Raw genomic sequence first — 14,550 nt, forward strand, 5'->3', positions numbered from 1 at the left:
GATGAAACCGTTGGGGGTAGAGCTATACAGCTTTGCTGCAAAACTGTATCCATGCACGGGACATTGACGAAATATTAGCCCTCCTTCCTTGGCACCCTCAACTGCTGAAGTTTCTTGCAGTGTTCATTGTAGAAACAAATCATTCCCTTTTCTATTAGCTGTATGTTGTTCCTTTACGCATACACACACGCACACATACACAAACACACAACCTTACAGACGCACAGGCACACACACGCACGCACACACACACACAATCACCAGGCATGGACACACATAGTCACGCACACACGCACGCACACACACAAAAGGAAACGCACATACCTCTCCTGTAATTGATGTTGAGGTGTGTGCAGCTGGCTTCCAAATGAGATAACAACACCGGATTCCCTGAACGAAGCCACCTCTGTAGTAATTCTTCAATTGGTTTCTTCCTAATTTGAACATACATACTTCATTGCTTATAACAACATTTTTTATATGTTTTTTTATGTTTATAACAACATTATAACCACTTTGTTTTTGCTCTTATCCGAAGTCAAAACGATGCGAATTGGAAACCCATTATCTGCGAGTCGAATAAAAGACAAAATTGCGACATTCCAAACATCCGAACTGTTACAAATCTCATTTTTGAAAATTATGCAACCGTAAATTCTGATCACTCTTTCTAGGTGATTTTATGTTATGTTTATGAATGTTTATGTGTTATATTTAAAAGTTATGAGGTTAAGCTTCAATAAATTGCCCTTCATCTGTCCCTCTTTGTTTTTGTCTGTTTTGGTGCAGGGAACGGCGGAAGTGCTTCGATGTCTTCAAGGGCACCGGAATACCAGTACCACCCCTTGACAGTCTCATCAGTGGAAACGCAGGCGCCTTTTGGAAGCCTGTGCGTTTACTAAGGATCCTCTCCTTTCTTGACCGCTTCCTTGTTTAGGGTTCTGGCCAATTTCTTCAGAAATTATACGCGTGCCTTGTGTCATACTTGAAAAATGCAACACAAAAACCAAGCACCCCTCTGTCTAAAGACGACGATGGCTGAACGCGAAGCTTTTCCCTGGGGGATTCCTAGGTTCTCGTTTGGGTTTAAACTTTGACTCGCAGGCGTTTTAAACTTAGACTCCTTGAGCGTCGAGTTTATCTCACACGCAGATTGGACTTTTCATTGAAACGGCTCTGACTCTGACCCTTCACCATTTGGTTTCGCACAAAACTTCGACTTCATATAGCGTCGTCGTTATACGGAAGGGTGCATGATTCTTCTGCCTACTCTTCCACGCACATGCAACCCCACCCAAATAAATACTGTTCTGACCATGTCGGGCTGGCACAATCGGATAGACGTCTGGTTCATAAAGCGCGGCACCCGAACTTGACTCAGATTACTAGAAGCGTTGTGTTGCTTTTACTTCACTGATGATCACACTCATTGTCAGAAAAAGTTGGCTTTTCTGCAATGCGCTTTCGAGGCGACATACACCATGAAGAAGACATTGAAAGCCCCGCTGTGAAATATTTGCGGCAGACTACGGATACACAAGTTCAAAAAGTAGCGACTGTTTGTCATAACTCCTTCTCTTCTAAGCCCTTGCGTGAGCCGCATTAACATTTTGTTAGCCGGCAGCTGCCCTGAGTAATTGCAATTACCTCGCATTTCAGAATCAGATTGAAAGCTTACGGCGATGGCTCGAACAGTATGGAGATGTTTTCGGGTGAGTTCTAGTGATTTGTTTGCATAAAACGTTTATTACCTTGTAGTTCCCGGCGCCCGCCTTGCGGTGGATGCTGTTTGAGATGACAGAAGGGATGGCGAATCAGGTGAAAAATGATTGATTGATTGATTGGAGGGTTTTAACGCGCCGACGCAACGCAGGCGATGAGGCGCGCCGTAGTGGAGGGCTCCGGATTAATTTTGACCACCTGGGGATCTTTAACGTGCGCCGAAATCTCGTACACACGGGCGTTTTTGCTTTTCGTCTCCATCAGAGAAGCGGCCGCCGCGGCCGGGAATCGATCCCGCGACCTCGGGCTCAGCAGCGCAACGCCTTAGCCACTGAGCCACCGCGGCGGGTAGGTGAAAAATGGGGTGGTGCAGGAAAGATGTGGTGTGGTCCGTTGAACTAAAGAACGAAGGCAACAAATGGACGCGCAGTGTTTCTTCTTCACGTTCTCGTGCCGTATCCGACCTCTGGGGACTGTTTTTGACGATCAGAACCGATAATGGCGCTATGAACCAATGTTAGTACCTGGTTTTTGCTTGACCACAGTTGCTTTACATTTGTGTGAGAATAAGGTTGCCTTTAAAACGAGAGCTTTAAAACAGATGCATTTACCCATAGACCGGTTGGTCGACTGAAAAGCTCTAAAAAGATCTCAGGACACAGAGCACGTCTGTGAAACCGCGCTTCGACTGGGTCAAAACGGTTACTCGAAAATCTGGGGAAAAAAGTTCCAGAGAAGGCACTCCAGGCATTGATAATAAAAAAGGAGTGCAAATTTATATCTGTATCTAACGACCCACTCGTCGGTATACATTTGGATTGATCGTAGATGCGTTTACTTAGTGCGAGAAAAATTGTCGAATGGGTTCGTCCTTCAAAGGCGATGGTTCTTTCAGGGTTTGACGACCGATTGGACGCACTCTAAGCGACGTATGAACGCACTTTTAGCTTTCCCGCTTCTATCAACCTTCTTTCGGAAGGTGCCGTAAATTCTTTAAACTCTCGGTCAAAACTAAATAAAGAGTTTAAATTCTCGGAGACACGGGTTCTAGCTAGGAGCGAAGGGGACAGGTGGGGCTCATGCTTCTGTCGCTCAGAAGGCACCTTAAGGTTAAATAAATCCCGGGTCATCTTTCCCAACGTGAAACGTGAAGAGGAGCGAAGCACGCAGTGTATAAATGTCATCTTGGCTCCTTGGCGTTTTCGCCCACTCAGGTGGAACTGTTGGGGTTTGAGGTGAACAGCTGTGCTGTAAGTTTAGTGTCATTTAAGTCCGAATCGTTCTTGCGCTTGGCGTTGAAAAGCGCGTTTCTCCGCATGTTTTTTTAGCATGCGTTACGTTCTAGCATGAGGCGCTGGAAAACGAGTGTCTCGGTGTTTTAGTACCGTGACTACATTATGCTACGGTGATATGAGACGTCGACAGCCCAAGCCCCGTAAGGTAAGTCGCGCCTAAAATGATCCATGTAAAATGAGCCATATGCGTTGTTTTCTGCCCGGGTCCAGGCCCCTGCTACCGCGAGGTGGCCTCAAACGTGTATATTGAGAAACCAAAGATAACGCTCAAAACTCCTCACGGGCAACAAGCAGGAAAGGCCCGCATGCTGCCGCCTGCGCCATTAGCTTCGTCAAAGCGGCGTTGCTAATTGCAGATAACCTGCAAATACACACAAAGATCCGCTCAGCGACGAAAGCGCCAAACGTCCGTTGCATTGCTCAGTATTCAGCGGTGCGCGTTTTTACATTGCGCGTCCTTTTTTACACCGCTGTTCCATCGCTTCTATTGCGCCGTATCAAGCCCAAGCTGCACACATGTGCACAAACAATGTACCCCAAGAGAAAAAGCTTCAGGTAACGAATAGAAAGTGATATGGCATTTACAAATGACTATCAAAGATGATATAAAGAGAAGCAATAAAAGGTAATCAGATACTCTCAAGGATTAGCAAAATAAGCTTAACGAGTGTTTAAATAACTCCTCATTTGAGAGAATAAAAAATTTCCCCCATCTCCCCGAAAGGGAACCCTGGTGTGATGCGGCACATGCATACGCGAAATGAGAGAGTACACGTGTTTTAGTGACCACCACCCAGCTCTTTATTACATTTAAGAATGATGACTTTATGGTCAGTAAATTACACAGTGAGCGGTTGCCGCAGCAGTGGTCGAATCTTGGTTTCATCGTCGATGTTCGAGAAGAACGAGAGCGAGCGCTGACTGAACCGCCGCGGAGCGATACCCGCTTTATATTCACAGAGCTTGAAGGCGAGGAGACCGCGGGAGAAAGTCGCGCATGCGCGCACATGCGCGCGCATGCGCACCGGAGCAGCTGTTAACGCAGCGTTAACGAAGCGAAGCGCGCGCCAACTAAGCGCGCCAGCTGTCGTTATGCTAATGCGCCGGAGTGAGAGTGTTGCGCACAGCTGTGGGAGAGACGAACGGAGGAGAGTCGCGCATGCGCACGTGGCGTGCGGACGGACGCCGACGACGCAGGAGGGACATGCCTCAGAGCAAGAGATGCGCCGCATCTAATAATGTTCAGAGCAATTTACACAGAAATGTTGCAATAAATGTGAAAATACGTCATTACATTTTTATATTCGAATGCAAGCTAGAACAGTTTTAGCAACATAGAACCTGGTAAAAGAAACCCAAGTATTTAAAGGGCAGGATTTTGCTTAAAGGAGCCTCAATAAGGTCGATGAATTTAATGAGTCTTAGTGGGCGCCCGTCCGACAGGTCTAAGCGAAGACGCAGGTGTTCGCTTTCATTATGGTACCTCTCGGAATGAGTCCGATTGCCATGCGCAATCACACGTATTTTTGTTTACTGCAATAAACCGCCTGGTCTACGGAGACCATACGCTAGAACATTACACTCAGCGGATTTGGTAGGCAATTTTTTACATCAAACCCTTCGCTACTCCATACAGAAGGAAAACGAAGCTTGCATGTTACGTACCATTTGTCTTTATTTCTCCCGCAGATTTTTCCTAGGTACCGTCCCTGTTGCTGTCATCAAGGACGTGGACATGATAAAGCAAATTTTTAACAAGGACTTCAGCAACTTCAGTGCACGAGGGGTGAGTGGTCTTTCTAATTCCTGAACCCCTTGATCATTCCCCCCCCCCCTTTATTTCCTCACATGATTTGTTCAATTAAAGTTCGAAGATGACGTGTTAGTGACGCATTCAATAGACTTTTCTGAGAGTGGCTCCACAAAGGCCAAGACAGCCAGATGCGCTAAAATATCAATCGAAATGCCGAAGCAAACGGTTGTATGGTCGATGATGTTACCGCATAAAGAATAGCTCAAGGTGCGCACAGATCATATTTTCATTGTCGATTTTTCACGGACAACACACCTGCTTATTGGCCGGTTTTAGAAGGCGATGCACTAGGCAGACGTATAAAGATAAGAATAACAGGAGAGAAGAATCCTACATATCTGCCGACGGTGAAAGTTCTATTTTGCGTCGGCCCTCTCAAAACACAAGAGATTGTCATTTTTACAAATACCCTCCTCAGTATGCAGAGTTCAAGGGTACACGTCATAATTTTCCAGCCAACCAAGATACCACACCATGTTAGGAAGACTTCCGCAAAACAAAGGCACAGTAAACGTTGGTTTCATGATCATCTGGAGCTGTTCTTACGTTCTTAGCTGTTCTGTTCGTAGGTGTGCCACGTAGGTCGTCGACTACGTGAACAAGGCCGACCACAGAATGTCTGATCTGCATATGGACGTGGCCGAGATGTTGGAAGAACGCGGGGATATGGGTTACCCGAAGGGCTCAAAGCACTCGCTTTTAACATGATAAATGTGGTCGAGATTTCGGGCCAGGAAACCGCCTGGTCTCTCCTTCGTCAGGACATGCCCCAGAAGAGTCGGGTAGTCTAATATTCCCACGCTCTTCTCCGAGAATCGAGTGCCAGTCCGCAAGAACAACAAAAAGCTCGAAGAACTTCATCCTAGTTAGGGCCGCCAGTTCGGTTGTTTCTCCAGCCTTGCACCATTACACTAAGCTGCGCTAATTTTTTAAATACAAGAGCGCGTATATTGTTATTAAAATAACTTTTTCGAACAAGGCAACTAACTAAATTATTAAAGCCGACTTTAAGGAATCATGGTTCATATGCTCTATAAGCGGTACACTTAATCTTCTGAAACCGTACATAAAAAGTCCTTCGGCATTATTATTTGATATTAGACTCTTTATATTGCTCCAACGAAATGTCCGAACACCAATGCAATAGTGTGCAGTAGAAAAGTTGCTTTTAAAGGATATTGGTGTATGGTGCTTTAGCCGCACGCACATGTGGTGTAACCGAAATTAAAGCCCAAAAGTCTTCGAGGTTTAGCAAACTGCTTTTATACACACTAAAAAATATCTTCCAAGTAATACATACGTCTATATTGGAAAAGCCGACTTTAAGCTGATCGGTGCATTTAACAGCGGCTTGGGCATTTATCCGGAAATCCCCCTCTCGGGAGCTTTGAGAATTTTGTTAAACGAAATAGAAGATCCGTCATTGCGGGTATCATTCACGCAATTGAACCAATATCTGCTTGTCAACCATCCAGCGTACAGGCACCCGAGAAAAATATTACGACCGGAAATAACGCATGTTCAGGAATGCGTCTGCTGGCAATTTTCTAAGAGGGAGCGAAACGTTTTTAGTAAACAAATGCCAGCGGAGCAATTGCCGGCACTCCCTGCATGGTGTGCAGGCAATGGCGCCACCTTAGTAGCACAAAACTGCATGCGTCAAATCACCACGATTCGCATAGGTTTGTTTTCTAAGAAACCGGACGACTAGGTGCACGACCAGGCACTAGGCACTGCCTGGCGATCTATCGACCGTTCGCGAAATGAACGTCTTGCACAGAAGCATGGGGCCCGATGCCCATTTGAAGTTGTTTAATCAAAGCTTGTGGTTATTGTATCACTTATTTGGATTAGCAACGGCGATTAATGATTTACTCTTCTTTCTTTGTCAATGGTTTCGCCAGCACATGCTACACCTGTACGAGTTACAACCTCTCGTGTGCGACAGCATCGCCGTGGCCAGTGGACGTCCATGGAAAGAGGCCAGGGCGTGCATGCAACAGTTCTTCAGCCTATCGAAACTGAAAGCGGTATGCGATGCAGCGCTTTGCCGTCGTAATGTAACGCGTGTGCCCGGATGGAGAGGCTGTTGTAAAGGGGCAGTATGAAAATCTGACAAATAGCAGATGTTGTGCTTGAACAGCGAAATCAAATTCCTGTAGTCGCTTCAGAGCGTCACATACGAGCGACGCTCAAGTGCGACGGAAGTGTAAACTTGGGCTTGTTAGAGATGAATTCCTGTAGGCTAAGCGCGAGGCAGACACCTAAGCAGATGGGACTAGAGCACGTGTCTTCTAAAAGCTTGTAAGCAGGATTTGCTAAAAAGTTTTGTGATAGGTGAAAGCAAAAGCAGGCTCACGCGCGAAATCATAGAAGCGGAAAAGATTTGCAGATTGGGGCCGGAATGTGTCAGCACCCCCTCCGTCGCGCTTTGTGATAAAGAGTTGAAGTTCCTGAGACTATAAAATGTCCGCGATGGTGTGTTAGCTCTAGATGATTGCGTGTATTTTTTCGCTGTTTTGGGGCGGGGCATCTCGAAATAAACTTTGTTGGAAGTTAGCGCACCTCCTCGTCCCTTCTCTTGTCTCATCCCCTGTTTGCCTCGCGCTTGGCCTACAAGAATGTGACGGAAATTCGACACTTTGGAGAGAAACACGCAGTGCATTGTAGTATATATAAAGGTATTATCCAACGTTGGTAAGTGAACCTAAGTGTCAGCCGAAAACGCTACCTCGCAATTGGTCCATATTGGTCCAGCGTGATGCCGCTCAAGAAATAATGATTTCAAAAATCTCAAAAATCTCTCAAGTGGTTGATGTAAGCAAGTTTTATTTACATCAACCGCTGACTAATTCCCTAATTGGAACGCCTGTGCGATTCCTGGAGTTTTTAATATTTAGTATCTGACCCTTTTTGAAGAATTGCTTTCTCTGTTTGACCATGTTAATATGTTTTGCTGCTGTCACTATGGTCGTGCGTGTTCTTAAATGCAGTTACTAAAAACTGCAGTGCTGCGATAACTTCACCAGCTCATACAGCGCAGACCCGCTGCAAGTCCTCATACTAACCAAAATGTTTTCTTTTATTTGCTCGTTATAAAGGTGGCGAATTTTGTATCAGAGATAATCATCGATGGTTTTTCGTCCGCTGCCAATTCTCAAACTCTTGTCTTAAGAGCTCATTTGTGTTCCCGCAACTACATAGTTTTCCGCCGCTGCTAAGTTTGTGCTGTGCCACCGCTTGCTAGTAGTCGTAGCCAGGAGAGTGTTATCCTTTTCTCGTAAGTATAAAGACAGAGTCGCGAGTGCCACGGAGACAAAGAAAATTATTTTGGAGCCCATACTAGCTACAGCCGTCCACAGTATTAGGTAGAGCAACGCTTTACCCACTTCCAAGTCAGGCTGCGCGTGCAATCAAAGCTCTTTTGGAGTTTCTTCGGAGCACATAACTGGACAGAGTTTTGTGATTGAAAATTTTGGCCGCATCAAATGACATCTTTTCGGTTTCACATTTTTTTCTTTTTTTTTCTTTTTGTTTTTCTTCTCTCATCTAGCGTAGCAAGCCAGCCCGACGGCTCGGCTAACATTGCTGGTTTTCATTAAAGTTATCTCTCTCTCTCTCTCTCTCTCTCTCTCTCTCTCTCTCTCTCTCTCTCTCTCTCTCTCTCTACCCACTTATCGCCTGCTGCTGGTTTGGTGTAATGTAATAAAGTCACAACTACATTTATTTCCCATTTAATGTGCAACTTAGGTATTCCACATTCGTTTAAACAGTTATTCGTAAAGCTGTTTCACATATTAAACGCTGAAGTCAAATATGATCTTCCCGCTAAGTCTGTGGACGACAGCACCAAGGGACTACTGGGGTTTGGGCAAGGCAGTGTTACGCGTACTTATTTATAGTCACGGTGTGTTTCTGATGTTGGTTAGTAATGTGATCCAATAGTGTTCAATGTTCTTCGTGGGTGTGGCTTATGCCTCCCGCCTAGAAGGACTTTTTGTGCAGGAGTAGTTTGAGTGGAAAGTCTGAAGTTGGCTTTTACATCTGGGCGTTTCTAGAGAGCGTGTTTATTGTTTATGATAGGCCGCTGTATGAGTATGTTAAAATTACTAGAGGCCTGTCAACACAGTGAAGAATGTTTTGTATTGGTAGTTTGCCGATTTGTACTCCCGCAATGAGGACCCCTTAAGGACGATAGAACTTCATAGGGGGGAGGGAGGTTGGTTGTTTAATTTCTGTCATCTTGCAAGTAAGTTCTGCGAGCGTGATGCATTTTATGGCGCTGCTCTTGTGGGTGATAGAGGTGAGGTTAGCGTTTTTTAGTGCCTGCAGAGAGAGGGGGAGAGAGAGAGAGTGATAAGAGAAAGAGAATAAAATTTTTATTAGCATAAAAAATCCCGTGCCATCTCCACTAATGTCAAACCTGGGAAGGGGCGAAGCATGCAGTGTATGTGTATTCTTGGCGCCTTGGTGTTTTTGTGAACGAAGATGAAACTGTTACGGGACCTATACAGATTTACTGCACAGATTTACTATACAGATTTACTGTCGTGCCTTTGAAGCACGAAAAGTTTTAGCGCGAGGCATAGACGAGTGTCTTGGTGTTTTTTTAGTACGCATTACGAAGCGTTGTAGCGCGAGGCGTAAACGAGTGTCCCGGTATTTTTTTAGTACGCGAATTACGAAAAGTTGTAGCGCGGGGTGTAAACGAGTGTCCCGTTGTTTTTTTTTCAGTACGCGTCACGAAGTGTTCCGGCGCGAGGCGTAAACTAGGGCCCCAGTATTTTTTAGTACGCGTTACGTTCTAGCGCAAGGCGTGAACGAGTGTCCCGGTGTTTTAGTACCGTGACTACGTGAGACGACGATTACGACGATTATTACGATGACGTGACAATGACCTGACAGTTCCGCTTGTTATCCAATTTTGCAGGATGGGTTGGCTGTGGATTATTTTACTGTATGGCCGCGATTGGCCAGGTAGTCCATACGGCATGGTACAGCATATAAGTTTAATCTTCCGTTTTATTTTTAGTTCTAAGAATCCTGGCGTGCGATGCATTGTCAAACCAATGTTTGCCGCAGGTCATGCCATCCCTATGCCACTGTGAGAAAGAGTTCATAGATGCCCTAGCCACATATGCCGACAATGGTGCAGAAGTAAACATCTCTATGCTGTGCGAGCGGTTGACATTTGACGTCATTTCGAAGACTGCGTTCGGCATCGACACGGGAGTGCAGAAAAACCCTGACCACCAACTCTTCCAGACGGCCATAACTGTACTGCCCAACATCTTGGAAGAGTTCGCCTACCACACTTGTCGTAAGTCGCTACTCCGTCGACCCTGCCAGTATAGAGAGCTTTGACTTGTAACTCAGTTGCAGTTTCAGAGGTTAGGGTTGCTGCTCATTGCAGGAGACTACTACTAAAACGCACAGACCAGGCGGCAGGATTACGAACTAGTCAAGTCTTCTAAGAATATGCGTGTCATCACGGATTCGAAACGTCAAATATATCATTGTTGATTGGTCAGTGACTGTGATTTTAGACTTCAAAAATGATTAAGAACTGGAAGGTTTCTTCATCGGGTAGGGCGTTCAGCCGAGAAAGGCGGTTATTATGATTCGTTTCTGTGAGACAACATTTGTTAGACGAAAATCGCGTCGACTATAAGCGCCAATCGTGGCTCTGAGCGTTGTTTGTTCGACAGCAGCTGAACGTTACTATGTTACTGCCAATAGATAACGGGAAAGTAAAACGTTGATTGGTGAAGTTAATTTGGCTCTGACTCTAGGCGTCGATACTCTGGTGATTGTCTGTGGATTTTGATGGTGTTCATTAGGTTGAGCGGAAACCTATCCCACACTTTCATGGTGAAAACAGCGCATAAAAGATGAAGACGGAGAAGGGAAAACACAAACACGGCGCTCAATCACAATTGAAGATCTTAATGAAGAAAGAACAGACATATATATAGTTAAATAAATTAATTGCGCTAAAAAAGGCCGCGGTGTGTGTCTGTCCTCACTTCGTCCGTGCCCCCCTTTTTAGCCCAATTAATTTATTTAGCAATGGGGTACCAACGTGCCCAAGACGCTAACCTTGTATATATATAATGTACATTACTGGAAACACAAACACGAAAGAAAAGAGATACAATAAGTAAGAACTGACTACTCCGCTAAGCGATATACCCAGCGGTCATGCTCGATCCTGATATGCAAGCCCTCCTTTAGAAAGGGCGAGAGTTGGACAGCTGATACATTTTTCGAGTGGCTTGGCCACTGCATGCGCCTCACTTATCTCCCGCGTGAGTCTGGGTGCTCGGCTAGAATTGTTGTGCCATAAAAACACGGGACACAACGACCCGTGCGGGTATGCGCGGCCAAGTGTGCTGAGATGTCGTTTCCTATGGACCGTTCATTCTCTTTTAATCGGACATTCACACACCTCCCTGTTTGCCCAAAGTACGTCTTGTCACCGGGCAAAGGCAAATTACACACCACATTTTTGCCGCACGGTACAAACTTCGATCCATGCTTGACCCCGCAGCCGTTTTGCGGTCTCTTGTTTGTAGATGTCTCAGGTGCCTTCGGTACTGCAAGGCAAATGCTCCTTAGCCGTGCAGGAGCACTCTAAACAACCCTGACACCATACCTTGATGCTACTTTTCGTGTCCCGTGCGACCGTTTGTGTATATAGGGCTCAACCACCCGCCGGTCTCAGTTTTGAGGCTTCACGATTGCCGCGATGATTACTTTCTTCGATACACCACATCACCTTTTCGCAGCCTCGTGATAGCACGTGCTCCAGATACCCGATATTTATATGTTACCTGCTCCCATAGACTGGAGGACATGGTCTGGTGGGAAGATTTTGTTACAGCGGCCTTAATTCATGACACCGCTATACGATACTTAATAATTTTGGAGTGGCCTGACTCGTAATTTAACAGAGGCTTCAAAGTTCGTGGTTTATACACCCAACAAACGTTATCACGGGTAACAAACGTTATCGATGTTCAATTAAAAGAGCATGAACGGTCCATAGGAAACGACACCTCGGCGCACTTAGCCTCGCATACCCGCACGTGTCGTTGTGTCCCGTGTTTTGGTGGCACAACAATTCTACAAAAGCACCGAGATAGACTCATGCGAAAGATAATTGAGGCGCATGCAATGGCCAAGCAACAAGAAAAATGCATCATTTGCCCATCTCTCACCCTCTCCAAAAGAGAGCTTTCATATCTGGATCAAGCATGACCGCTGTCTCTATCTCTTAGCGTAGTAATCAGTTCTAACTGGTTTAATAAAAATTCAGTTATGAGTGCCGCGCTGTGCCTGTTACCTTCGTCGTCCTCGTCTTGCTCTGGGTATTTTCTATCATCTAACTAGTTATATCTCTTTTCTTTCTTGTTTGTGTTTTCAGTAATGTACACTATATATGTGGCTGTCTTTTATTCATTAAAATATTCATTTGCGAGTAAGCGCCGTTTTTGTGTTTTCCCTTCTATCTCTTCGTCTTTTATGCGCTGTTTTCACCATGAACATTTACCAACTTGCCCAGTTCGCCAGGCTCCTAAATATCCCACACGGGTGCCTTTATGCATTTTGTTTTGCAACAGCACTTTATGCAACAGCACTTTGCAACAGCACTTTATGCAACAGCACCGGCCGGGGCAGATGAATAAAATCACAACTTTGTACTTCGTAAAGCAATGCTTTATCCGCAGAGCAAAAGCGGTGCGTCGCTAAGTAGACTTTGAACGCATAGTTATTGCTCCTACAACAATATTTTGAAGAAAAAGAAACTGAACAGTTTCGTGAATATTCGTTTAGTAGCAGACTGTTATGGTTGTAGTGCCCCTAACCCGACACACAAAGGACACGAGTAACTTGGCTTGCGTTTATCTGGTTGACGCTTTCAACCTTTTTTTTGCTGGCCCCTGAAACGTGAGAAAACATAATTTCGTGTTTCCACGCCAGCACAATTTGCTCCATTGCGTCAAGTTTTAGAGGCCTGGCGATACATGTGCCATTCCGTGCGACGTTCAAAAAATATTCTGAATCCTACCCAAACTTTATAGCACCGTCTTTAAAAGGCTCGCGGAAAGTCGCCTTGAAAATGTTTTCTCCTGCAAATAAACAAACAAAAACGCTAAGATGATTTGACGCAGGTAGCCACGTTCTCTTTTTGTGGCTAGGGGACTTGCTTTTAAACTAAGAGTATTCCCATTGTATCAAGTCATTCTAGCGTATTATGTGAAACCGAACATTGTTCAAAAACCAATTAAAATAAAATTTGGAGACACATCGGGCTCCTTGCATGTAATATTGGCGAACGTATATGTGCGAATGGATGTACTTAAACGGCCAGGCAATGGCACCTTGTTGATCGGATGTCAATCTGGTATGAGCGCTTGCCAATCCCCCTGACGAGGTATTTGACTAATGCCGGTTGCTATACTGTCTTCACAGCCGAAAGAAAATAAAAAACTCCCCATGGAGCTTCGGATGGCAGCTGGGATCATTGGCCAATTCCCATGCGTTTGAATGCTACAATATTGTTTGTCCTACATAAACACATTGGTGTGTTTATGTGGCATGCCACTTACCAAGGCAGTGCGCGCTGCCGAGAGTGCCAGGTCAGGCATTATTCACGGGATGAAGGTCTGTCAGCTCCCTACGCCAATCCGCAGTTAGGCTGCAAACCTTCATGGTTTGCTCCTCTTGGTCCTGTGGTCAACAGAGACAACTCATATTGAGAAATTAATTTCCGGTGCCTGGTTAAGGGTTCACCCTGTGAGGCTATGTTGCAGGGGCATTTTGCTTCGTTACTGAATACAAGAAACGTGGCTGGGTAAGTGGTCATTTTGCTGTAAGCGATTCCGAAGAACGATAGTCTTCTGTGCCCCTGCCACGTAAATGCCTTTCTTCTGTCCTCCTTCTCATCTCTTCTCCCTCTCTTTAAGCCCTCTCACAATAAACACATAGCTGGCTTGTCAACTCAATTTTCATCGCGTTGCACAGTTCGCACTACCTACTGGAACGTTTTGTTACTGTTTAACTAGGAACACTGCCGTGGTGTAGAGGCCCGCGTTACCGCCTTTTGTAGTTTCGGCTCAAAGAATTTTTTTGAACGCGTTGTTTATTTTTCCCTGCAAAAATTAGCGGCGATCTATATTTTATAAAATAGCACTGCATACCACTTGTGTACTGATGTTTTGCATAAAATATGCCTAATTCTTTCTCTTTCCTGAACAACGTTGACAAGTATGCAGTGTGTTTCAGTTTTAGTGGTTTGGAAAAGTTTTGCTATGTATACCTGTCGGTAAGTTCTACTTTAACATTTGGCTGGAAAAAAGACCGACAGACCTAGCAAAATTTTCAGTTCTAAATAGCCCAGCATGACTGTCGTCCTTAAAATAAATAGTGGGGGTGAGTTGTTATGCCCGCTCATGAGGGACAGGACCTGCATCAAGTTTCGTGAACTTAATCAACTAGATGTACGGGAAAACCTCAATGTGGAGTTAGTTTCTGAAAAAAAAAAAACTTAGCGTCCACCCAAAATGCAGCCACATGAGTGCAAAGGAAAGTTATACATGTTCTCGGAAAGCTCCCAGTAGAGAAAAAATCTGTCGTGGTCCAGGTTTTGAACCCGAGACAACCGCCTATCGAGTCCAGTGCTCTCGAAACAAAAGCTGAGCTAACCAGGAGGCTAGC

At 45.2% G+C, this 14,550-nt stretch overlaps 1 protein-coding gene across 1 annotated transcript in view; it reads left to right on the forward strand.

Annotated features, from left to right (window-relative positions):
* Positions 1–14,550, forward strand: part of LOC144139717 (cytochrome P450 3A43-like) — a 55,312-nt gene that overhangs the window by 12,421 nt on the left and 28,341 nt on the right. Inside the window, exons 2-6 of the mRNA XM_077672000.1 lie at positions 790–889; positions 1,660–1,712; positions 4,707–4,803; positions 6,735–6,860; positions 9,913–10,150. Coding sequence (XP_077528126.1) covers positions 790–889; positions 1,660–1,712; positions 4,707–4,803; positions 6,735–6,860; positions 9,913–10,150 — 614 coding nt within the window. The remainder of the gene's footprint in view (positions 1–789; positions 890–1,659; positions 1,713–4,706; positions 4,804–6,734; positions 6,861–9,912; positions 10,151–14,550) is intronic.

The sequence above is a fragment of the Haemaphysalis longicornis genome, unplaced genomic scaffold (assembly GCF_048455015.1).
Source record: "Haemaphysalis longicornis isolate Haplotype H1 unplaced genomic scaffold, Haemaphysalis longicornis Haplotype H1 scaffold_5, whole genome shotgun sequence".
Taxonomy (NCBI): Eukaryota; Metazoa; Arthropoda; class Arachnida; order Ixodida; family Ixodidae; genus Haemaphysalis; species Haemaphysalis longicornis.